This window comes from Panthera uncia, assembly GCF_023721935.1.
Source record: "Panthera uncia isolate 11264 chromosome B2 unlocalized genomic scaffold, Puncia_PCG_1.0 HiC_scaffold_24, whole genome shotgun sequence".
Classification (NCBI taxonomy): domain Eukaryota; kingdom Metazoa; phylum Chordata; class Mammalia; order Carnivora; family Felidae; genus Panthera; species Panthera uncia.
In genome coordinates this window covers 117,726,300-117,753,307 of record NW_026057580.1, presented here as the reverse complement: position 1 = coordinate 117,753,307, position 27,008 = coordinate 117,726,300, and the positions used below count along the sequence as shown (strand labels likewise).

The window sequence follows — 27,008 nt, the reverse complement described above, 5'->3', positions numbered from 1 at the left end:
CTGTGTCTCCCTGTCTCTCTCTGCCCTGACCCCACTCACACTTGGTCTCTCTCTCAAATGTTAAAAAAAAAAAAAAAAAAAAAGGCACAGCTGCTCTTCTCACTGGTCCTGCCAACCCCTGATGAGGTGTTCAGTGTATTGAAGAAACCACTACCGGGGCGCCTGGGTGGCTCAGTCGGTTAAGCATCTGACGTCAGCTCAGGTCACGATCTCACGGTCCATGAGTTCGAGCCCCGCGTTGGGCTCTGAGCTGATGGCTCAGAGCCTGGAGCCTGCTTCCAATTCTGTGTCTCCCTCTCTCTCTGCCCCTCCCCCGTTCATGCTCTGTCTCCAAAATAAATAAACGTTAAAAAAAAAAAAATTAAAAAAAAAAAAAAAAAAAAAAAAAACCACTGCCACCTTAATTTAAGGACCAAAGGAGAAAGAAAAAAAAAAAAAACAAAAAAAAAACAAAAAACACCCAGAAACGAAAGGTCCACAACGAAGAAAACACTGACAATAGTATGCTAAGAACAGTACTGTTCAGCAGGTTGATTACCTGAGATTAGCAAACCCGGGGAGAGGGGTCTGCCCCTGCCAGCCAGGAACCTGGTTAGGGGAGACCCCTCAGCTCCCCTCAGCACAGAAGAGCCAAGCACCCAAGCTCATTTCTTAACTGACGCTTGTCCTTCTCACAGCTTATCTGGTAATTTAACAAGGTCTGCTTCATTAAATAGGACAGAGACGGAGATGTTTCCAGAATTACTTACAGGTCATCCCCTTGGAAAGGCCGATCATCTTTCTCAGATGCCTGCCTCACTGCCTCTTTCTCTCTCTTCTTTTTCTCCTTCTTCTCTTTCTTGGAGAGAGTTCTCTTGAAGTTCTGGATAACACCTTCTTTCTCCTGCTTTTCAGGTCCGTTGCTTTGAGCCTTCTGATAAAAGTAACATCATCACTAAGGCAGCTGTCGGCACAGAATCACAGAAAGCCTCTCTGGCCTAGCTGACTTCCTCTTGATTACAGCCAAAACCCAGCTCCCGAGACAAGGAAAGGTCTGGGGAATGGAGAGGTTCTTTATCTTGACTGGGCTGACGGCTACAGGCGTGTATTTACCAAAACTTACACATTCAAGATCTCCGCATTTCACCACGTCTATCTTTTACCTCAATTCAAAATCAATATGCAAGCAAGCAAGCAAGCAAGCAAACGGAAAACCAAACCCAGTAAAGAAAACCGGAGTGGGACTCAGGAGACCAGATTTTCAATAAATAAAATTTAAGTTAGACATAATTTTAAGTTACTTAAAAAAAAAAAAAGGAACCTAATCAAAATACAGAAATAGCCAAGTGTTTAAATCACTATCTACTTCATACATGATTTCTCTAACCTTGAAACAAATACAGGAGTAGCCATAAGAAACTGGCTTTTTGGATGCAAAACTAAGTACTGTTTGCGCAAAACTTTGTATCTTCTTTTCCAGATCTTATTTGCTTGCTCTTAATTTACAACTTGGCCTGCGAGCAGATGACACGGAGACAAAAGGTTTTTTTTAATCTAATAGGTTGACTGTAAACATTCGAGACTAGCAAGAAAGGCTGCTGTACTGGGAACTAAACTGCCCTCCGCTTCATCTACGCTGGCGCCCCCATCCTCGCCACCAGCCACGCCCGTGCTGTCCTCACCCTAACAAGGGCCCGGGTGCCCACGAATGAGCCTCTCTGGCCCACAGCGGGGCACTCAGCTGAAGTCACGGTGCAGAGATGAAATAAAACACGGACCAGAGAAGAAAGAAGAGAGATGCCCGTTACTACTTTAGAAGAATCTGCTACAAAAGCAACAAGCACTAGAGCAGAGAACGAGAAAGGCCAAGAACACTCCTCAACGTGGAGCACCCGCGTCACAACACCGTGAAACTCTCGTTTCCAAAAGGGACTAATGGCACTCGTGTCCCAACCTGTCGGGGACTTTTCTCTTGACCTCTGCGTTTGCTACCACTTTGTTTCACACAGAAATTATCGTCATTTTCCAACTTGACCCTGTTCCACAGTGTCCCACGGAAAACAACCAGCAGCTCAGGAACTCCAGACACCTACTGCCTGAGAAAGTTTTAGAGTCGCTCAATTACATTAACCCAAGAGAGTCTACAGACAACACGGAAAAGGTTTTCACTGTACCTTATGAAGTTGTATCTGAAAATTCACACATGAATAGGTTATTAAAACTTTACTTTCCCTTCTGATTTTTATTAAAACAGATTTGGACTTTATAACTCGGTAAAAAAAACAACTGGTGGTTCCTTCATCATTAAATCTCTTAATAACAAAAGCTGACATAATGCTTCTTTGGAAAAGCAAAGGGCAACATTAGGTATTCGGTGAAACAGGATGAAACAGAGAAGCAGGGTTCTGTTTACATTTTTTTCTGCACGGAGGGTCATTCGGGTCATTTAAGAAGAGAAGCAAAAAGTGAAGCCCTTATCGCATTCACATGACACGTGTGTTTCGGCAACCCTGGGCCCGGGACACTGTCAGCACGAGACCTGGATGGAACGTACCTTAGGAGGAAGGGCATCGTTCTCGTTCTTAAGAACGAATCTGCCCTCTCGGTCATCTTTATTCCAATTCAACTGCACAACAAGGGGTTTCTCATCTATATCCAATCTTCTTTCTTCTTCAAATAATGAAATGAAAAAAAATTAAGTCATGGTTACTTAACAGCACTAGCTAATAAAACGTTCTGACATACGTTTCATTTTCTCGACATAAAATCCCTTATTACCACCAGTACTAACAGGCTGAAATGTAATCCAAAATAGCAAGCGGGAGTTTTAATGATCTACTATTGTGTTGGTACTAGAACACATACTACCACGTACCCAATGCCAAACACTGACCAGGGATAATTTCCTTACAACACTTAGAATCCAGTTGGGAAAAGAGAAATGCACGCAAACTAGAAGAAAATAGAGGGCTCCGCGAAGCCTCCCTCTGTAAACCATCTCCTATGCAGCTGGAGGCTAAGACAGTAACGTTAAGAGGACACAAAGTTCCGCTGACCTCCGTGACAGCTCCTCACAGGCCCGGGAGCGAGTGACCGTGGTGCTCGCCCTCCTGGCTCCTCCCGATCCTCCCAGGCTCGCCACCCAGCCCTCAGGTCACCTAGAGAAGCCACCGCCCCGTCCCTCGGTGCCGACAGCGTGCCACTACTTTTAGCGTGTTCCTTCTTGCTTGAGTTGTAATAAGTCCCGGGGCCCACAGAGGGGCTCCTGCAGAGCCCGCTCACCCGGACCACCCACCGCAGCCTGCAAGGAGGTCTTTAGCAAACACAGGAGACAGAGGCCAGCTGAAGTAGTACTGTGGTCAAGGAAGCAGGAGTCAACAGGACAGACTTCAAACATAGACTGATAAAGACTTTAAGTACTATACGCAAGCAGATTATAAGAATACAGAAATAAGTTCTAATTTGTTTTATGAACTGAAAAAATGAGAGATGAAAAATCAGAGCAATAAATGAGGGACTGGATCAAGAAGTTTGAACCTGATGCTACAAACCAAAATTACCAAGTTTTTCTTGTCGCAAGATTTGTATTATATCAAAATCCTTCGCGTGCATTTTTTTAGAGAGCCGGTTTTAACAACAATCAAGTCTAAATCATAAAAGTAAAACAAAACAAGGGTGAGCCATTCTAACGTGCGTGTGGCAAACTAGGAAACGGAAGTACAGTCAGGGTCGGGTCCCTACTACAACTTTGTAACTTGAAGATACCTTTCCGCCTCAGTGGGTTTTGTTTGTTGGTTTTAAAACAGCACAATTTTTGGAAAAGTCTTTTCCAACTGAGTTCACCGAGGAATCCTACCCACAAAAAGGGTAACGGTGGAGTTTCCCTGGTGGTGGATGTGCGCGTCGGGCCCAGAACTCAGCCCTCGGGAGCGGCGGTCTCCAAACGTGCACCAAGGCTCCCTGCACACTCACTGAGGAGCCTTTTCAGTTTCCAGGGGAGCGAGTCGCACCCGCCACAGGCAGCCCGCGTGCACAACAGGCCGCACGGTCCCTCCCGCTGGCAGCGCCCCAGACCTGCCCGGAGAGGGATCGAGGGCCCCGCTCCCCACCCAGGGGCCAGAGGCACACAAACCCCATCAGGGAAGAACGATCATTAAAAATGGAATGAAAGCCGTACTTTTCCTTTCATTTTCTGTGCACTATTTTCCAAACACGTACCAAGTTGTTGCGCATAAACAGACCATAACTTGTCTGAATCTAACTACTCAATGAAACGAGCCCCGCCCCCGACGCCCCTAGGGCTCTAGGACGTGAAAGCGCAGAGCGCAGACAGAGGGCTCCTCCCGGCGGGCGGCAGGGGCACAGGGGGAGCCCGCTACTCCCAGTGCAGGGGTGCGGAAGGCCAGAGCCACACGGTCCCGACGCGCCGCTCACCGCGGGAACAGAGGACACCGCCTCCAGACACCTTCGCCGGGTTTTCACCTCCTTACCGCAACACAGTTTCCTTTTTAATTAAAGAAAATTTTAAGGAAAAAGTTGTAGTTTCTTCTCAACAACCTAGTTCTAGTGATTCTGAGCTAAAGGAAAAATTCAAACTCAGAAAAACCATCCAAAATTAATTAAGGTTATCCTCTATCATCAAATCTAGGTTTGGTGTGGTGTATGCAGTGGGATCTCCTCATAATGTTGACAGAGTAACAAAAAAATACGGCCTGCATCTCCTCTCCAGGGGAAAAGTGTTTGGCCATACCTGAATTCCATGCAGTACAAGAATTCTTACTCTATTTCAAATATACAAAGAAAGCTGCAATTTTGAAGTCAAGACAAATAACGCATGTTCAAAGAGTATTTCTGGATGGAATTTAACAGGTATTTAAATTGGGTTTTGCTATATATGAAATCCTTTAGTTGTTGCATTAATTGGAATCTGTATTTTTTAAATTTTTTTTTTTTCCAACGTTTTTTAATTTATTTTTGGGACAGAGAGAGACATAGCATGAACGGGGGAGGGGCAGAGAGAGAGGGAGACACAGAATCGGAAACAGGCTCCAGGCTCCGAGCCATCGGCCCAGAGCCTGACGCGGGGCTCGAACTCACGGACCGTGAGATCGTGACCTGGCTGAAGTCGGACGCTTAACCGACTGCACCACCCAGGCGCCCCTGGAATCTGTATTTTAAAAAAAAATTTTTACGTCTATTTTTGAGAGAGCATGAGCAGGGGAGGGGCAGAGAGAGGAGACAATATATTTTATAGGGGACTCAATATTTCCACAGCACTCATTAAAAAATGTATAAATTTCTACATCTCTAATGTTTGTTTTTGAAGAGTGAGCAAGCACACACATGAGAGTCAGAGAGGGGGGGTTGGGGGGGGGGGGGGGGGGGGGGGGCGGGGGGGGGGGGGGGGGGAGAATCCCAAGAAGGCTCCACACTCAGCGCAGAGCCCAACACGGGGCTCGAACCCATGAACCGTGAGATCATGACCTGAGCCAAAACCGAGTCGGATGCTCAACGGAGCCACCCAGGCACCCCAAATTTCTACATTTCTAATCAGTCCAACTTAAGTTGCCATCTCGTATGTAGGATACTTTCAAAAATTTCAAACATTAAAACAAGGAGAAATGACTACATAAGTTTCCCCAAGATACCCTAAGTATTCCAAAGAATAAGGAAAATATACAACCTCACATTATAAAAATACTCATTTTTGTAAGATTGAGGATTCAGACCCATAATATTTTAACTGGATTAAATTGTAGTGTCATAATCTATACATAAAAGTTACAGGAGGGGCACCTGGGTGGCCCAGTCGGTTGAGCATCCGACTTCAGCTCAGGTCATGATCTCACCGTTCACGGATTCAAGCCCCGTGTCGGGCTCTGTGCTGACAGCTCAGAGCCTGGAGCCTGCTTCCGATTCTGTGTCTTCCTCTCTCTCTCTCTGCCCCTCCCCGACTCATGCTCACTTTTGCTCTCGAAAACAAACATTAAAAAAGTTAAAAAAAAAAAAAAGTTACATGAACTAGTTCTCCAAAAGCAAGTAACATACGGTTTCATCAATGTGTATGGGCGCCTAGATCCACTGGTGAGTTTTAAAGACGAAACGTCATGCTAGTTATCTTTGAAGAAACTAAGTGTACAATACTTTCATCCTAACTTCCACCAAATCTAATTCCTGGGATCCTGTCTGAATGTTTCACAGACGCACAAACGCCCCCCCAACGTCCCCAGGAAGAGAAGGGCCAGCGGCAAAGCAATGCTGTGACAGAGATGCGCTCTGCACACAGGAGTGGTTCGGAAGTTGTCTACACAGCAGAGGCTACCCCGCCAGTACCCCGTGTGTGCACACTGACCTCCGCTGACGTGAACTTCGTAGAGGGAGTACTTTGGGGACGACAGCATCCGCATGTCAGGGCGGAATTTCTCTGCCAGCGTCTCGATCACGTCTTGCGTGGTGGCCGTACTAGAGACCCGAATGCATTTTGTTGCGAAGTTCCCAGCAGCTTTATCTTGAAAATAAAATCTCATTACGCCATGAAACTCCAAATCCTAAAGGAAAACAGAAAGGAAAAACATTCTAAAATAAGATTCAATTTCTAGAATAAAAAGTCATTCACCATCTTTAAAGAATGTTTCATTACTGCAAACATCTGAGACAGAAACGGAGAGACAGGGTTTAGGCTTCAAACTGAATCACGTGACTTGGGACAAGTTATTTACAACCTGCGCCTTACTGGTCTCACGTATACGACAATGGCCGTGGAGCAGCTGACGTCAACGACAGCTAATATTAACAAGTCTCCAGCCAGTGCCAGGCACACCCCGACACGCACTACTTGGCTGTGTCTTTAGAAGGACGCGGGTTAGCAGATTCACTACTAAACTCTATTTTCAAGATTCGGTCATTGAAACACGAAGTTTAAGGATCTTGCCCAGTTATGCGGCAAATCACGGTTAAAATCCAGACCCACAGATCCCCAAAGTCCATGCCTAGCAATCCCTGAGGTCCTGTCCAGCCTCAAAATCATAAAGCCTAAATGAAGGGACGACTCAAACCACAAAGGACAAACGTTAGCCCCAATTCTAACATGAAAGTGAATAGATGGAAACTCTTAGCCTTTGCAGAATCGAAACTAATTTTCATATGAACTACTGCCCAAAATCAATGAACACGGTTTTTCTCAAAACCGGACTTCTCGAGATAAATAGGGTGGGTCTTACAAGCAAAGGAACTGTAACGTGGTCTGGAGCTGGAGCCGTGCAACTACAGCATGCCCGTTCCCGTGATTTCTTTTCCCTTTCTGGTCAATTAAAATGCAGGTTATTTCAGGGAAACTCACGTCAGCTTCCAGGTCCTCTGCTATGACCCAAGACAGGGCGGTCCGTATCCCACAGGATGAACCACTACATCAGAGAACCTGGTTTTTGTTCTGTGGGGGACACTGGACCTGGGGATACAAGGGGGCAAGGTCCTGCGCTCCTGTGTACCCCACTGTTTCCCCGAACACAAGAAAAGCACAGCTCCAAACAAACTTCCAAGCCGCATTCCACCTCGTCTGCCCTCATCGCCCTCAGCACCGCTGACAACTCTTCCCTCTTCTCGCCTTCCACACCGGCACATCGAGTCATTCCACCCTCAAAATACATCTAGAATCCACCCACGATTTTGTTAAAAGTCAGATCAGGTCACTCCTCGGCGTTACTCCTGGCGATGGCTCTTGTATGGGCTCCAAGCCCATCACAAGTAAGCTTTTCTGTCCTCCCGACCTGCTCACTTAATTCTTCACTAATTAACTATGACCTAGTAATTATAACAATTACGGGATATTAGAATGTGGTTAACTATATAACCTGGATGAAAATTAAAACAGAAAACAAGACAATAAGGCATATTTATAGCCCCGAAGCTTTACTGTACTCGCTCAGGCCCCGTCCGAACGCTAGGCAGTAGTTAATTTCCCATTTCCCACTGTCCCAGGGGAAAATACAGAGAAAGCGAGCATGTGTTAAAAAAAAAATTAAGAAAAATAAAAAAAATAAAAAAATAAAAGAATGCCATGGAACCACAGACCTTGGGCTGAAGTAAGGCCATGATTATGGAAGGGAGACTGAAAACAGCTTTATGAGTTAGCAAAATGGGAGCTCTATCAGTCCGCTTTGGTCTCTCGGAGTGATAAACTGCTCCTCTGTCCAGCCTGGTCAAGCAGCAGAGAATGTTAAGCAGCATCCTCTTTAAATGCTCTTCTCCGTCTCTGGTGTTACTCTGGCGATCCCCAACACCTTTGTAAAGTAACCATGCGCGTGAAAGACGGTCCTGTACCGGTTAGTATTCGTAACAGCCCACCCTCGCCAAGCACCTGCCGTTACTCGGCGGCCCCAGTCCTCCTCAGCTCCTGGCCTCTCCCAACTCGAGTCACAGTCTCCCCTTCTGGGTCTACGCTCCCCGTCCACCACCTCCTCAGACGTCAGAAAACAGGAATTACTGACGGTCTTTGGCTGTACAGATGTTAAGTCGTTATTATGGGAGTCCCATGTTTATCCCAGGGTTCTGGCGCTCCAGTCGCCACCACTCTGAGATCCTCTTCACCCTACAGCCACAGTCTCCAACAGGAGCCGGCAAAAGCACTCCAGCTCTTCCAAGGGCTCCTGCTTTATAGACGAAGCAAGACCAACCAGGCAAATTCGCCTCCCACCCTATCACTCTGCTAACAGGAGAGTTTCCAGCATTTGTGACAAGACTAAAACTGACAGATGCACCTATGGATCCCAAAGACAGGAAGCACCCCTTTCCCAACTACCAGAAATGAAAGACTTGGGAAGGAACACCCAACTAGGCAAGAGCACAAACGGAACAAGAATGTACTGACGAGCATGGGGAGGAGGAGGTCCCTCACCCTCAAGAAAATCCCTTATAGAGAGATGGCTACTGTTTATAGGGAAAAAAGTGTAAATACAAGCCTCCATCATTAATGTGCTTCAGCTACTGATCTCACATAAAACGTTGAAGTAAATGGAAAAAAAAGAGTAAACTCAAGGGTAGAAATCTAGCAAGTAACAGCACTTCCATCGGCAAAGAACTAGTATTTCTGTTGATGTTTTTAAAGAAACAAATTTCCAGGTTCTACCAAGCCTAAATAAGGTGGCCTACTAGAACTACCTTTAAATTCACTAGATAAGGGCTAATAAAGATTAACTGTGAGGGGCGGCTAGGTGGCTCAGTTAAGCATCTAACTCTTGATTTCGACCTAAATCATAATCTCACAGTTCACGAGATGGTGAGACAGGAGCCCCGCGTCCACACCCCTCACGGAGCCTAATTCTCGCTCTCCCTCTAGCCCTCCCTTCGCACAGTGCTTCCCTTCTGTGACTAAGTCCACAGAATTTTCAGACCCCAGAAAACTGATAAAGCCAAGTTCTTGAACCTAAAACTTCTGCATATAACGACCAAATTAACAGATAATAGTAACGTGTATTAAGGGCAACCATATGCCAAAACTAAGAGTGCAGCATTTAACACCTCAAACATGAATGAGATACCTTATCAAGGCGTTAAAAAAGAAGGTTCCCCAGACAGGGAGTGTGTGTAAAGTGTAACCACACAGCTCCCTAAGGGCAGAGCGACACAGGAGCTGCCCCCTAAAACCTGAGCTGTTAAACCCAAGCTCTGCAGCCCCGTCAGTTTCAACACTCACTCCATCCCGGGAAGGAGAAACACAGGACTTTTCCCCTTTATGACAAGCACATCTCAGCTGAAGACCGTATCTGAGTGACTTATCTGACACGTGAGCTCAAATTTCCTTAACTATAATATGAAAATAAGACGCTTGTTTTGAGGAGTCAACTACATAAAGAACCAGCCGTCAGAGGTCCCACTTGAATGGTAGCTTTCCTGAGGGACCTCGTTCATGGTTCTAGGCCCTCCCTCAGTCTCTAATACGATGCTTCACAGGTAAAATGAAAAACAAATTTGAGTCAAAAGTTCCAGTAACAGTATCCGATTCTTCCAGCTTTGGTTTGTCTGTTCTCCACCGGTAACAACTCTGGAACAAAACTTTAAACCTGTGAGAACTATCAAGTCTCGATCACTGGACTAATGTTCTGATAATGCTGCAGACTAATACAGTTATAATTTTACAAATACCAATGTTTCCTTAAAAAAAACTTTATGCAAATTACCCAAGACAACAATATTTAAAATGAAAACACACTATTGTGGGTCCTCCACTCTCTAAAGAAGTGCCTACTTGCGAGCAGCATGTTTTCAAGGAAGAAACCTCTGTTTGGAGCAGGCAGGACGGCAGCTCCTGTGACCTTAACCTGCACGGTCCCTGCACTGCGCACTCTCGCCACAATAATCTGCGTGAAAGGCAGAAGGTACATCAGCTGTTTCCTTTCTTTATTCTTCCCGACAGGAAAGCAAGGTTCTTTCCTAAAGGTGTACATTTACCTTTGCATAAACCTCTGCCTGAGAAACATCATCCACAAGGATTATTACCGTGGAAATGAAACACTACTTCGGGTGGATTTAACGACAACTCTGAAACAAAATTTTAGTATTTATCGGAAACAATAGACCAAAAAAACCAATACAACAAAAACCCCCCACAAAACCAGAGACAGCCATTTTAAGTTACTAGAGAGCCAATGCAAAGAACAAAGGATTAAAGGTGGACATTTGCTTTTAAATATTTTACCAGCATCTCAATTAATGAAATCGATAATCAGTTGGCCTTCTCCAAACCAGTAAAAACTCACCAGGGCAACCCCAAATCTCCTCTTGCACAAGCTACCCAGAACCGTTAGTTCTAAAGAGGCTGAGCACACAGATTCGCTTTTCTGCTCACCGTGTCCAGCATTTACGTGAGGTCCGTCTCCTCGCCTGCAGCCAAGCCACGCCAACCCTGACAGGTAGCCATCCAACCCCGTGGTAAAAAGGGCAGCAGACAGAACCCACCGCTTTCTTTCCAATGCTGGTGCCTCCAACTACGTGCAAAGCATTAAAAAAAAAACACAGCCACGCCTCAGAGCACACTCATGTTACCAGTACAGGAAACAATCACCTGGACGGCAGCCTTTCGACTCCACGTTAATAGCTTAGGTAAAAGATGAAAGAATACTTCAATACGGGTTTTTGGAATCTTAAATAAACATGGTTTCTTCAACAATATACTTTAAGAATACTCTTTAAAACCACACGCGTTTCATTACCTAAAACCTTCACAGAACAAACAATACTCTGGAAAGCTTAAAGAAACAGCTGTGAAATGTCCTCATTCCTTCCCACGGTGTTCATTCCGAAGGGGTCTTTTCCCCGCCCTTCCCGCTGACGGCACTAATCAGGGGCGCCCGGCTGGCTCAGTCCGTAGAGCCTGCAACTCTCGGAGTTGTGAGTTCGAGCCCCATGTTGGGTGTGGAGCCTACTTCAAAAAAATCTAACAGCACTAATTATAGCACCTTGTAAGTGGCTGACCTCCCAAACCTCAAGAGGTTTCCGTAAAAATGAAGTAAATGGGTTTGTTTTATATTGAACCACCTTTCAGATAACTACAGAGTACAAATTAAGAGTTTCCTCTCTTCACTTAGGCTGAATTCAGATCGCATCTCTACCAGGAGGTGGCTCAACGTTCCAAAGTCTGTTTCCTCTTCTGTGAGAAGGGACTTCCACAGGGCACTGTCACTTTGTGGGCGGGAACGTGAACTGGCAGTCACGAGAGAGCAACCGCTCTCGGAGCCAGCAATCCTCATCCAGGAAAGCCGAGTCTCCTCTTCCCCTGCATATACGCATTTGGTTTTTATAATGATTCCATCCAACATCTTTTTGTCTGAAAATGAAGGTGTGGTCTCCAACAATCACACCGTACACCTGTTCACTGGGAGCCTCCTACTTCGAACATCTTGATGCTAGTTCACCAAAGTTAACAAAGACCAAGTTCAGGGGCGCATGGGTGGCTCAAGTCACGATCTCGCAGTTCGAGAGTTTGAGGCCCACGTCGGGCTCTGTGCTATCAGCAGAGCCTGCTTCGGATCCTATGTCCCCCGCCCCCCGTCCCTTCCCCTCTCACTCACTCTCTCAAAATAAATAAACTTAAAAAAACAAAGACCAAGTTTATTGAAATGGGGGAAAAGTCATCTTCTAGATGAAAAGCAAGTTTTCTGGACTCAAACACCTGTACCGCCCCACCCCCCGACACACACACATCTCCCCTTTTATAAACTCTGAAAAATCCATCCAGTGCACAAACACCTTTAAACATTAAAAATAAAACAATTCCCTGACAGAACACACAGCCTGCTGTGAAACCAGTAAGCCAACATCTTTTTTAAATGCCTCAGTTATACCTGCCAACAGCGTCTACTTAGCAAATATCTGCTGGAAGCGGCTAAACGTTGGTGAGCCCTAACTGGCAACTTTCATGGCAAGTTACACTTGGGCTGTGCTGCTAGCAATCTCTACCCAGCTCTAAGTCAGCACTGGGGGGGAGGGGGATCAAAAAGTGAAAGTTTCCCCTATGGTCCTCTTAAAATTTGTAAATCTCTATCTGAATAGCTACCACACATACATGTATTGGGGATTTGAAAGAAGGTCAATTAAAGAATATATTAAACCCATAGGACAAAAAAGCAATTATCATATTCATTGGCAAAGATTATGTCTATTTCTGTTATAATCTTTAAATACATTTGACAAATAACAGATACATAAAACAACCCCGAAAGCCACCTATCTAGTGCAGAGGCTATGACCAATTTTGCCAAAGATCCTTTGGAAGTCTAGTAAAGGCCCTCAATTTGCTCTCGGAATAAAAACTGTAAATGCATCCAAAAGATTACAAAGGAAACAACTGCATTAAAACTCAATTATTAAAATAATTTTTAAAAACTATCATATAGTAAAAATTAGTGCTTATTTATTAACATATTAAATAAGTTCTAGAATTGATTCATATAACTCTAATTTTGAAGTAGATTAGGAGCAGAAAACTCCTAAATAAAGAAAACGCTGAATTTCAGTTAGAGCTTAATAAAAACTTATTTACTGAAAGTGAAGATGTAATTATCTTCTCATCCAGGTTCTAAGACCCCATGATACCTATTCACAGATCTCACGTTCCGAGAACCCCTGTAACAACCCCAGTGGTGGTGAACTCCCTAGTCACGCAGTATGCTCTCTCTCTCCTCGGCTCAAGAGCAGGAAAGTGCCGTCTTGCACAAAAGCGCGATGCATCACACACCGCTTTACCAGTTGGGCTTAGTTTCATTCTCTGGTATCATTTAGGCCTATACTCAAACCATGGCTTATGACTGATCGTTGTTTCCCATTGGTTAACGACATGGCACACAGTCGAACCGATTTCTACGGGGTACGATGCGCTCCAGGTCAGGAAATGGGGCACGCGCTGGCTCATGAAATTTTAACTCCGGCTCCTCTTGTGTGTGCCCTGGGCTACGAGGTAAAACGCAGTTCTTTCCTTACTACGGGTCGCAGTCAAACCGGGTTAGTCTGAAAAAGGATTTCCTGACCTCAGCTCTATGACGTCTTGGACTAGATAACTGTTGTGCGAACTGCGCAGAGTGCGTGGATGATGCCTGAGACGTCCCGGGGTCCCTGCCCGCACACGCCCGTGCCAGCAGCACCCACCGAGCTGTGAAAACCAAAATGTCTCCGGACACCTGCATACATCCTCAGGGAACAAAGCTGTCCCCGCGGAGAACCATGCACCTAGAGCGAGCATTCTAGTTCCTCCAATTCTTCTCTTTCTGTGACAAAATTCCCCATCTACTTACCATTTTGTTCACGTCGCTCTTGAACACACTGGTGTTCTATCCACCCGGCCTGACGATGTTTTCAGAACCGATCACAGAAGTCCACACGTGTAGTTCTGGTCAACTGGAAGTATACTGCTATCTCTAATACTATACCTGTAATTGACGCACCCTAAGATTGCCTTAGTTTTTTGGCCTCCACCTAATATTGTTGATTCATATGAGGTTCCAGTCAAATTTAAATTCTTGAGTCATCTGCATGTCAGTTACCACCTGATAACATTTCTCCAGCTTGGTGCTAATCTGTCAAACACCCTTTGAGTACAACTGCTTCCTCATTCATCTAATTGCACCTAGACCCAGCCCGCAAACACAAGAACGTGACGAAAGACGTGGCTGACTTCTCTGATAAAGTCCAGATACATCGTGGCTAATGCAGTTCCTTGACCTACACACCTGGGAACCCCACTCCCCCTCTCACACACGTGCCCACACACAAAATGCCATCACCCTATCTACTGAGCCGTCCTGGGTCCTTTGAGCGGATTCCACGGCTTCCTGACCCCCAGGCGGTTTCCCTCGCAGTCTGGCCACAGTCACGTTTTGAGAAGAACAACACCAAGAACATCTCTAGGAGCGGCTGTTAAGTTCAACCTTTCTACAGTGTCCACACGTCCAGGTCACACGTGGCCTTTTTCAATTTGTACTGTGTAATAAACAAACATCTTTATGGAGATCCGTGTTTTAAAAATTATATATTAAAAATATATCATATAGCAACTGAAGAAACAGTAACAAATTTGACTACATAAACTTCCATTTGGAGACCAAAAAAAGCACACGACAGGTAAAGTCTAAAGACAAGTGACACACGGGGTTAAAACCTCTCCAGCTAACAGGGCAGAAAAACAGCTTTCTAACACATAAAGAGTTCCCGGGGGCTGGGGTGCCCTCCTCACTCTGCCAACAAGCAAGACCCGCCCGGGGTGCTGTTCTCCAGCGGGGACCCCGGGCCCCGCGGGCGCGTCCAGGCTGCAGCACCCACTGGGGAGAAGCTCCCACCTGGCACGGACCGGCTTCCAGGTGACATTCCCAGAAGCAGCTTCACAGCCGAATGAACCACTCCAGAGGCCCCCCACCTCACAGTCAGCCCCCTGCCCCAGCCGCCCTCAGCACCATCCACGGAGGAACGGAGTCAGCCGGCCCAACGCCGCCGCTCAGTCCTTACGCGGCCGCTGCTGCTCCTGTGGCTGCCACTCTGGCGGTCACACGGGCCCCTGGCCCGGCCCTCCTGCAGCTGCCACACCAAGAGGTGGGGTCGGGGGGGAGCGCCTCTGCTACCGAGGCTGAGGGCCTCATCCTGTGAGAATAAACCGTTCCTTGCTCCCCCCAAAATAAAACATAATGGAGCTCCTCAAATTTGAGAAGAACACCACCAAGAACTCATTGAGGAATGTGCCAAAAGAAAGAAAAAGAGAAAAAGACACCAGACAGCTCAGAAAAGAGGTAAATATGACTCAAATAGAAAAAAGGATGAACTACCTCGCCAATGATAAAATGACTTCAAAATAAGACAATAATAAGATGCCATTTTTCAACAACCAACAACCTAACTGGTAAAAATCTGAAAGTCTCACAACATACTCTATTTTGGGTGCTGGCAAGAAAAGGAGCAGAATTTGGCAGTATTTGGTAAAATCAAATCGACATGTCCCTTCTGCCAGAGCAGTCCCACTTCTGTGAATCTATCCACAGAGAAGCTGGCAAAAACGTGAACTGCTTCATGCAAAGTTATTCACTGTAGCACAAGTCAGGGAACGCTCCAGCAAAGGGCACAGGCTGAATCAACCCTGTACTTGCACATCCTGCAATAAAGGAGGGAGGGAGCTCTTCACACGGCGACGGCGACGACAGGCGCAGTCAGGTGGAGACACAAGCGTCACTGCACCTGACCACACCTACAGAAGGAAACCTTCCTTGAGCGGATAACCCGAAATGTAATAAAGACGGAAGCAAAGCTTTTCTAAACACAACTGATTCCACAGTTTCAACTTTGGAACCATGTGATAATTTTAAATCATAAAAATTAAATTTTAACACAAAGTAATCACTAAAAATTTAAACCAAACTGAAATTAATTGTCTAACAATATATCAGGTTGGTTACATCACCACACATAAAAATACCATTTTCAAGTGACGTTTTGACTTTATATTCCTAGCAGAGTCTAAGGACAAATATCTTACAAAGAAATATTAATTTTATTATTAGCAGTAATATTGGCATTGTGTATAATATAGTTAACTATATGACACTAAAGCAAACAAGTAATTATGTCAATACAGTTATAAAACAAGATTTTCAACGTAAGAGAAAGAAGATTAAAATTTGTTTTTAAATCACAGGCGCCTTGATTTCGGCTCTGGTCATAATCTCACAGTACGTGAGATCGAGCCCCGCGTTAGTGCAGAGCCTGCTTGGGATTCTCTCTTTCCCTCCAAATAAATAAATGAACACTTGAAAATATTTTTTTTAAAGCGAAGAAATTAAGTAAAAACCCTATCAGGCCAAATATTAATTGGAAATGTGAGAAAAAATTCATAGATATTTTTTCCCACAAAGAATAAGTATCTCCTAGCTCTTTCCACTACAAAGGCCATGAAGCAAAAGACAAGTGGTAAAAAGGAAGCATTTCTAGCACTTAGACTGTGATCTCTAAATATTACTCTCCACTAAAAGGGGTCAGGGCTCCTTGGAGGAATGGCTGAACCTACATACCAGTCCGAAACTGACAAGAACAGTTTGGGACATCTTGTTTGGCCAGAAAAAGGAAGTTCTCAAAAATGAACTGGCTCATTCAAAAAAACCCTCAAGCCAACCAAAAGGTACGCCTGCCAAGTCTGGGGAAAACTGAGCACCAGCAAGAATAATGACGTCGACGGACTGGAACACACACACAAGTCCTCACACGTGCACCCCGGTGTTTGAGGAGCACCAGACAAGAGCCAAAGGACGGAAAGAGCCCACATGTCCAGTGACGGACGAATGGGTAAAGATGTGGTGTGTATACGACGGAGCATTAGCCACGAGACAGAACGAAATCTTGCATCCGCAACAACGTGGATGCAGCCACAGCGTATGATGCTAAGTGAAATAAGTCAGAGAAAGACAGGTATCATATGATTCCACTTACGTGCTGAATTGAAGAAACAAAACAGATGAACAAAGGAAAAAAGAGAGAGAGAGAGAAAAAAACCAACAATCAAACTCTTAACTACAGGGAACACAGTGCCGGAAACACAGAGGAAAGGTGGGTGGAGGGACGGGTAAAATAAGTGATGGGGACTAAAGAGTATACTTATCCAGGCGCCTCGCGGCACCTGGGCGGCTCAGTCGGTGGAGCACACGACTGTGGGTCTCAAGGTTGTGAGTTTAAGCCCCAAATTGGTGTTGAGATTACATTAAAGAAAAAAAAAAGTAAAATCTTTAAAAAATATATATATACTTAAGATAAACATTGGGGGGCATCTGAGTGGCTCAGTTGGTTAAGCGTCTGACTTCAGCTAAGGTCACGATCTCGCGGTCCGTGAGTTCGAGCCCCGCGTCGGTCTCTGGGCTGACGGCTCGGAGCCTGGAGCCTGCTTCAGACTCTCTCTCTCTCTGACTCTCTCTCTCTCTCTCTCGCTCTCTGTTCCTCCCCCACTCATGCTCTGTGCCTCTCGAAAAAAAAAAAATTAAACAAAAAACATAAGCATTGAGTGATGTATAGAACTGCTGAATCACTGTATTGTGCACCTGAAACTAACAGAACACTGTATGTTAACTATACTGGAATCAACATAAAAAGCTTATTAAAAAAAATGAAAAAAATCCTCACATTCATAATGAAAGTAAAGAAAAACAAGAAAGCCAAAAACAAAATCAAAATCACTCTCACCACTGCAAGTAACTAGGGTACCAACTTCTTAGCCTGAAAATAAGCAACTAGAGTAAAAGAACTCACAAACTGTCCTGCTTTCCTTAACTCAGATACAGAAAATTTGTTCGTCTTCGTTAAAGAAAACTTTCAGCCAATCGACGTGACAGAAATGATGGAATCAGAAAGCCAGTATTCTGTAACCACTGCTTGATTAAGCCAAGACCTACAATGATGAAACCAGCAGGTGCAGGCTGGTAGGAAATTCAGGCTTCCCAGCTTCACCTCCTGCTGGGCACCCAGTGTGATGCCAGATCCACAAACAGCACCAGTTGCCAAGCATTCTTATCCAATAGTGGGACCTGAAGCCCATCAGGGCTTTCACGCTACGGAAAGAAATCAAATACCACTGCAATCCCTGGAAACAAAAAGGCAAGTCCAGAATGGAGATATTCTAAAGGGAAATTAAGCCAGTTTTTTTCCAGCAGGTCTGTGACACGACACAAGAGGCAAGTTGGAGAGGGGTGAGGATGCTCTGGATTAAGAGACATAAGGCAACTAGACAACGTGTGGACCTTGTCTGGATGCTGATTCGGATAAATTAACTGTAAAAACACATTTTTCAGAGAGACAGGAAATGTGAATATGGGCTAGATATTACAAAACAGGAAGGAATTATGGTTAACTTCGCAGACAGGATCACTGCATCATGGCTAGGTTTTCTGAGGTGCACACTGAGGCAGAGGAAAAATAACATGCCACCTTTCTGGATTTTCTCTAAAATAGTTCAAGCTAAAACAACAACAAAAACTAATGAATTGAGAACAACAAATGTTGAAAATTCTTAAGTCTGGGGGAGGAATATAAATGAGTCTCATCTATTAGACTTTCTTACTAAAAATGTTTAATATAAAAATAAATTACAATTACATATTATTAACTATAAAATAAACCTATTTTCATAAAAATACAGAGGCTCTAGAAAAAACTCAAGGAAGCTGATTCCATAAATAGATAATGAATGAACATCAGAGGCCAAGCATCTGTTGCTTACACTGAGCAAGCAGCAAGTGTGCGGAGGAAAGAGACAAAGCGAGGCAGGGCCTTGGAGATGGCCAGATATTAGTTAAAGCTCCAGTATTTTCACTTAAAGCTCATGTGGCTCTGTGCAAGATGCCGGAGTTCTCTCGCTTCCTGTCTGCAAAACGGAGAGGCTCCTCTCCTCCACAGGGTTTTGTGGTTACTGCACATCGATGATACATAAAAGCACCTGCCGTAAGTAAGGACTGGGCAATACAGGTCACTCACTCCCCATGTACACATTCTCAAGTGCTCCTATCAAATGAGAATTAGTTTGCAAGGTACACAGTCCCATCTCTAGCAGAAAACAAAAACAGATAAACAAACAAAAAAAGCAAAAAACTGAGCACATATTTCCAAAAAGTATTGGAAAAATGCAAAATATCAAGCTTTATACAAAAAAAAAAAAATCACACTTTACAACATTTATAATTGTTTTGGAAATTCAATATCCAAAAGTTCAAATCATTTCCAACCATCTGACTGCAACCAAATCAACATACGTGAAATTTTGTGACGTCTTCTTATTCAAAGAAAATAACCATGTTCTTGAACTCTGCCTGGATATTATCCTCTCAAAAAAGAAAATCCAACAATATAAAATAAGAAAACTTGTTTTAATATCCTGCTTCCTAAATCTGTACGGAGATCCTTTTTTTTAAGTAGGTGAAATGTGAAAAAGGAATTTCTGAGTCTGAACTAGGGTAACGCGCCATGCAAACTGTATGCCCAAATTGGTAGACTATCATTTACGGTACTTATGGTAATTTTCTCACCAAAGCAAAATAAATACTCTGGTGACTGATTCAAAGAAGCTTCCTATAATCAAAATGCTTCCATCTGTATCTTTTCACTACAGCAGCAAGGTAGAATAAAAATTGAATTCACATTATTCAACCTATTTGATTAAAAAAACAAACTTCGTGCAACTTACTGTATTAGCAAACACACGTGCAATACAATTTTAAAACACAGGCTGTTAGTTTGAGTCCTCTGTATCTTAAAACCTTTCACGTATTACACAAGACATTTCAGAGGGGATGGGACAGAGGTGAAAAGAACAAATTAGAAACAAAATAACTTCTGGACAGACGGAGCAACAGTAGGGACATGAATTATTACCGTCCTATAGCTGGGATTTTATAAACAAAATACTTCCTTTGATGCACATACCTGGCATTCTCTCCCTTGGAATCATGAACATCTTGAACCGCGTATCTGGTGCCAACCAGCACCTCCTGACTTTACTTCCTGTTTCGCTCTTTGAATTACCAAATGACCCCAGCAGACTGGAATGTCACTTAGTACCAGGCCAGAGAAAAACAAAAAGGTAAGGTGCATAAATCAGCCCAGGGACTTTGAAAAGCACTCCTGTTTTTGAGGAGGATTTTTAGCAGCACTAATTTACAAAAGGAGCATAGAACCTCTAGTAGGGACAAAGTCACATGTAACAGTTCACAGTTCAATGAGAAGTCTTCTTAACATAACTACAAAAGAGAATTATCATAAAGAGAAGCAATCACTGAAGAGATTCTCATTTAACATTACTGATGGGGCGCCTGGGGGGCTCAGCCAGTTAAGCGTCCGACTTCAGCTCAGGTCACGATCTCAGGTCACGATCTCACGGTCTTTGAGTTTGAGCCCCGTGTGCTGACAGCTCGGAGCCTGGAACCTGCTTCAGATTCTGTGTCTCCCTCTCTCTCTGCCCCTCCCCCACTCATGCTCTGTCTCTCTGTCTCAAAAATAAATAAAACGTTAAAAAAAAAAAATTTTAATTAAAAAAAACATTACTGAAATATTCCGCTTGCTAGAACACTTTCACCTCTTATTCTAGACTCGTCCGGCCACACTGTTTAACATACACCCCAGGCTAACACACACATACATACAGGGATTATAAAAAGGACATTCTGGAATAAATTCCTGAGGTAATTAATGGAATGTCATAAGCATGAACTCAAAAACAAAAGATAAAAAAAAAAAAAAATACGGTGTTAGGTTCCATGAAATAAAAACCTAAAAATCACTGACTGTGTTTCTACGAAGTTACACTTTTCACAAAATCTCAAGAAGAATCTTAAGAAGATTTTTGAAGACGATGCTACTGTGTCCAGATGTCACTGCACCCACGGTAAGAAACAGCGACAAATAAGAAATTTTTTTGCAATTTAAGACATGCAACGCAGAGTGAACCTAAAACATACAGTATCAAACCTAAGCGCGTCATCGGAAACCTCTCTCCTACAAATAACACCAACTGATACAAAGATTAGCAGGTGGATCTAAATTTCTGTCCTGAGATGAACAAGGAGGATGTTCCGCTACAGCAAACAAAAAAGGGGAAAAAAACAAAACTCAAGTAGTAACGATGATAATACAGTACGAACGTAAAGAGCATTTAACATCTCTAGGTATTCATCCTAAGACTTTTCATTCGTCCTGAATGGAAGTGCAGACCTTGCCCCAAACACGGGGCCAAGGGCTCTTCACGCCCTGGCGACCTCGATTCTATGAGGCCAGGCCGGTACTATTACCTTCCTGTCTTGCAAATGAAGACCTGAGTCCTAGACCAAGTCGCCTGACCATGATGGCAGCTAACACTAGTGGCGGGGATTTCTACTTAGGCAATTTTGAAACAAGAGCCCGTACCTGTTTAACCAGGAAGCAACACTGCCTCTTACCCTACTGTATAAAAATTAGCCTGTGCAGTTCCCAGTTCTAGCAATATGGGAGACTAAACATTCAGGAACCGTGACATTATACGATGAATAATGCAAAACACGCTTCCTCTTAAATAGACTGCCGAGTTTATAAAAAAGAAAAATCCAAGCAGGCAGGCCAGAAAAGCAGGTGTAGGGGGGTGAACTCCTGAATGACCCAGTGGGGGGCACCAGCCACCTGCAGGAAGGAGAGGTGTGCTACCACACCCCAAAGAGATTCCAGCGGACTAAATCTCTAAACGTAAAAAGCCAAACTGTAAAATTTTCAGAATAAAACATGGGATGGATATAGGCATCAAACAAGAAAAAGTATAAAACTTAAAAAAAGATAACCCAACTACATTTCAAAAATTTGTATATCTATGTGCAGAAGACACTGTAAAATATGAGAAATCATAAACGTATTTCTAAAATATATAAATTATGAAAAATTAGGATTCAAATTTTTCAAAGAATTTCTGTAAGTCAACATGAAAAAGACAAATAGCTCACTGGAAAAAAAAATAAACTATATGAAGAGGCAATTCAAAGAGAAAATCAGAATGACCATAAACATAAGAAAACACACCCGTTCACTGAAATCAGCCTACTATAAGCAATAATTATTTCATATATTCCAGGTTGTAAAAAAAAAAAAAAAACAAAAACTGAATATACTGTAAATGTAGGAAATTCTAAAGTTTGGAATGTAAATTGATATAACCATCTCATAGATCAATTTGCCAGGCCTGGTAAATTAGAATTTCTGCACGGCCTATGACCAAGAAATGAGTAGGCATCCATGCTAAAAATGTTCATTAGCGCAGAAGGAAACATGGACAAGGGTGTTTATTAAATCTACATTTATAACAACAGAAAAATATAAATAACCTGATCATCTCTAGGCAGGAGTAGAGATAAGCAAACCATGGCTCATATGGACAGTGGAATACTACAGACCAGTTCACATAAATGAATTATCATCCACAGCTTCAAGTTAGTAGTCACCTCTGGAAAGGCAGAAAGTAAGAAGGAAAGGCAGAGAAGCCCTTTGGCTGTGTCTCTAACGATTAGGTCCTTAAAATGTCTGAGCCTCAATTCAACTGAAAGAAAAATGACAGAACGTCCCTGCTGATCTGGGAATTAAATGAAATAACAGACTGGCTCGCTGTAGCACCAAGGTCACTGTGAGGCGAGTATACGTCCCCAACTCAAGGAGGCACTCGGAAAACTTGCTGCCCAGGGAGAAGCCCGTGTTTCCCAAGGTGCTGTTCCCACAATAAAAGAGCTGTCCCCAGAGGCAGGCCGTAGTGGAACCACGGGTCTACTTGGAACCAGTCGGAGTTCTTTAGGACAAAGGTTCTCCACATTTTTCCAGTAATAAATCTCAAGGAATGGAAGGAAGGGGAAGGGAGACAATGGTCCACAAGGGAGGAAAAAACAAAAATCAACACCACGGTTCAGAATTTCCAAAGCTGGGACACGAATCGGTTCAAAGATAAAGCTCATTTCATAGTCAGGCTTTTGAACTGCATCTAAAATGTAAAAACTACCCATTTAATAAATAAATAAATGTAGACATTCAGTAATGTGGGAATAACAACTTAGAGTAAATTTTTTTTAAAGAAACGAAAACTTGAAGACTCAGAAGAAATTGAGCCTATGAGATAGAACATTCTTATTTCCAGTTAAGTTATCGTTGTCATCATCATCCCCTTCTCCTCTTCTGAATTCCAGGCAAGGGGGAAAGAATGAGGAGCAAACTAAAGTAGTCCCTGTCGTCAGGAAGTCAGAATCCAGAGGGAGCGAACACACGGTAATATTAGCCAGAAGGCGGCACGTAAGAACCACACAGGGCACAGGGACCCCAAGCCCCTGGGGGATGTAACGAAGAGGGGACACTTGATCAAGCCCTGACCCTAGGCAAAGAGCACTCCGGGGAGAGGGAACAAGCACAGACCCCCCAAGACAGCGGCCCAGCTGGCATGTCTAAGAAATAACAAGACCACAATGGCTAGGGCAGAATGAGAAGGGGGAAACGGCATCATACTGGGCTCTGTTGGTCAAGGTACACTTCGAGTAATGCAAAAGCCACTTGAGAGTCTGAGCAGAAAAGTTACGTTACTTAAGGTTTAGAAGTGTATCTCCGTATAGGAAAACAGACTGCAAGAGGGCAAAGGCAGATAGGGAAAAGAAGAAGAAAACAGAGTAGGTAAAAGGGCACTGGAAGAGTCTAGAGAGAGGAGGACAGCTTGGGGCTGGCTGGGCCAGCAGCGACAAGCAGAGGCTTCAAGAAGCGGTTAGATTATGAAAATGTTCCGAAAGGAGAGCTGCCAGAATTTGCGGACAGATTCAATATGAGGTCTGAGAGAAAGAAAGGAATCAAGAATGACTGCCAGGTCGTGGGCATAACAACAGATAAATGGACTTGCTGGATGCTTACAAAGCTGGGGAAGGCTCTAAGAGCAGATGTGAGTGGGCCAGCGGGGAATCCGAGTTCAGTTTGGGGCATGGTTAAGTTCAGGGCAATGCCTAACCCTAGGGATATGAGCGTGGGCCATTCAGCACTCAAAATCCTGAGAAGGGAAAATTTCACCGAGCAAGCTAAGTGTGGAGAAGAGAGGAGGCACCTAAGTGTGGAGAAGAGAGGAGGCACCTGGGTCAAACCCTGGCGTCTCCATCACTCAGCAAAGCGAAGCAGGCCAGACCTGGGGGCCGAGCGAAGGAAAGAGCTCACGGACGACGTGTCAGTGTCACAGCGGCTTATGCAACCATGACTCGGCTTGGCAGCATGAAGGCCAGTGGTGACCCGGCCAGGAGGGGGTCTGGTGAAGTCCGCCTTAGGTGGAAGACCCCTAGGGTAAAGAGCAATGAACATGTTCTAGAATTTCACGTTCGTGCTTAAAGTTAGACAATGTAAGCTGACAGCAGAGTACGTATCTGTCCCTCACTGTTTCCCAAGAGCCCAAGTGCTTGACGACGTTCTCTGGTGTTAATGACTCATTCTTCAACCTTGGGAGTAAAATGGCTCTCTCACACTCATTACCGAATTCCTAGCGTAAATTCGTCACGTCCTTGGCTTTACGTAGATTGCCCCATAGCAAGTGCGTCCTCCCAGATCAGTAGGGAGGAGAGGTCAGAAACTGCTACGACACCACCTCGGCAACCTGGAACCGCAGAGGTGCAGGGGTTTGGGGAAAACCATTTGGACATCTGAGCACAGAATGGACTGGAAGCAAAAAGACCAATCAAAAGGTTATGGTGGGGGGGCTGATATTTTCTTTCAGACGTGCCTGAGAGAACGCTGGAGCTGTTGGACAAACCTGAGCTCCAAGCCAGCTTCCCAAGCGCACTGACTGCTACCGGATTCCCCAGAATTCCGTTGATTTCCCTTTCGGCTCCTGTGCTGCTATTCATGATCTATTCCATTTCCCCAGTTCCTAAGATTGGCCAGCAAAATCAAACACAGGTTTTACTTTGTTTTTTAGACTTATTTATAGATAATGGTAGATGTGCAACGTTTGTGTGTGTGAAAACATTCCCAAAGATGACCAAAGCGGAGGACTGAAAACCAGTCTGAGTCAGCACTTCCGGAGGAATTTTCACTGACTGCCAGCCTAAAACTCGAAAGCAACGCTAGACTTTGGCACAGGCAAGCCACCCCCTTGACTGCCTGGTCTAGAAAACCCACACTCCAGACCCTGTGATGACAGCCATCACACATCAACACAGTGAGAGGAGACCGAGCATGTACAATCCCCTCCTGGAAAAGGGAAAGGAGAAGAGAATGTGTGGGAAGCAGCTACCAGGAAATCAGCCCTCCATTAATTCCCTCCTGCAGAGGATCCTGTGACCCGGGAACACCAGCCAAAGTGTTTAGTGTGGAAATGAGCGTGCACAGCTCGAAGTCGATAAAACGCAGCTAGTCAGTATCACTTTGCCCCCTTGGTCTCAAAATGGTGCCATACTTAAATACGGGCCTTTTTGACTTGAAAACGTTAAAAGTAGAGGACGGGCTCCAATATTAAAATACTTACACTGCCAAGAGACATGAGGAAAACGGAGTCAACGGAGGGAGATCAGAAAAGAACAGAAATAGACTAACACCATCACAAAGAAGACGACGAAGCCTTTTTGTGGCCCTACAATGGCCAACGGATTCTGGCAATTAGGAAATCAGGGCTATCTCAAGAAAAGCAGTTCAGTAGGGCATTCAGGCTGCAAACCCAGAATGGCAGGGCTGGACTGAGCCGGGAGGGAGGCGCCAGGTCGCAGAGGAGAAGGCTCAGCAGCTAGTGCTCTCTCTGGGGCCCTTCTCCCCCTCCGGGGGCCACACTTCTCTGGGGTAGCAGCCTTCCGGGAACACTCTTCCCTGCGCTTCACCACCTCCCTCCGCCACCGCCGCTCTCCATTTAACACGACCATCTTCAACAGTATCATCTCTTGCCGGGGCTCCCTCCATCCCACCCACCACCACCGGTGCCCTCATCCCCTGCGGCCACACCTCTTTAGGGGTCCAGGCAGGAAACTTCTACCTGGAAACTCACAAGTACCTCAATTCAAACGCTCTCAAAGACAACTTCTTCTTTCCCGCCCAGATCTAATCTACCACATGTAATTGTTTTTTTTGTTTTTGTTTTTGTTTTAATTCTGGTTAAGGGTACTGCCACCCGTGTAGGTAGCCAAGTTCGGACCTGGGATTAGCCTGGACTTTCTTTTCGCTCAATCTCCTCATCACCCTCCAAATCCCGGCACTTCTCCCTGCACTCTCATTCCCTCCTTCCATGTGAGCTGTGCAGCCTTAGTTCGGGCTTTATCTCGCAAAAAACAAGGGCCGGATAACCTGCAGGTCTCCTGCCTCCAAGCCTGCCCTCCCTACACTCCACAGACTGCTACCAGGGAGGTCTTGCCGAACGGCAGACTTCATCATACTGTTTCATGGGGAACCTTCCTAACTTGGCTAACAAGGCATGTGAGAAAGTGGCCTCCAGACACACAAGGACACACACACACAAACACGCACAATAGTCCAGTCACCACGTTATGCCGGGAAAACAAACGAACACGCCATCTCGGCGGCTTACAGCAACAAAGTTTCACTTCTCCGGCATAACATATCAGTGTGTGGGTAGCCGGGCTGTTGCAGTAGTCTTCATTCCGGTACCAAAGTTCAAAGAATTAGCCCCAGCCTGGGACGTGGGACTTAAAGCGTGGGCTCAGAGTGGCTTGTGTCACTAGCCAAAGCCAGCCGCGTGGTCAAGCCGAGGCCGAGAACACAAGCATGACCTGGAAGCCTCCTTCAGGACAGAGCAGTGAGTGCGGAGGAACAAGGCGATCTGCAGGTCACAGGCGTGCTTAGACGCGCAAGGCATGCGTGCGAATTCAACCAGAATGAGTGTTTTTTTCAGACTGAATTATTTTAAAATAAGTGTGCTACCTTTTTTCTCCGTCTAGTTCCTACAAATTCTTCCGAATTCAGAATAAGCATTTCCTAAAATGGGTTCAGTTAAACTCTGCTGATGAGGAATCTAGGAAAGCAGTTACTCTGGCCTTACAGACCAGAGCTTGTTA

The 27,008-nt window shown here is 44.7% G+C and overlaps 1 protein-coding gene across 10 annotated transcripts in view; it reads right to left on the bottom strand.

Moving 5' to 3' along the window:
- Positions 1-27,008, bottom strand: part of AFDN (afadin, adherens junction formation factor) — a 363,400-nt gene that overhangs the window by 97,358 nt on the left and 239,034 nt on the right. For 4 of the 10 annotated variants that reach the window (XM_049654592.1, XM_049654596.1, XM_049654597.1 and 1 more), the window contains exons 1-4: positions 8,050-8,269; positions 6,332-6,527; positions 2,534-2,649; positions 750-913 (exon numbers count right to left, since the gene is read on the bottom strand). In XM_049654592.1, the coding sequence (XP_049510549.1) occupies positions 750-913; positions 2,534-2,649; positions 6,332-6,527; positions 8,050-8,205 (632 nt within the window). In that variant the 5' untranslated portion in view covers positions 8,206-8,269. Of the gene's footprint in view, positions 1-749; positions 914-2,533; positions 2,650-6,331; positions 6,528-8,049; positions 8,272-27,008 lie in introns of those variants that run through there. The other 6 variants (XM_049654593.1, XM_049654601.1, XM_049654602.1 and 3 more) reach the window with 5 other exon arrangements.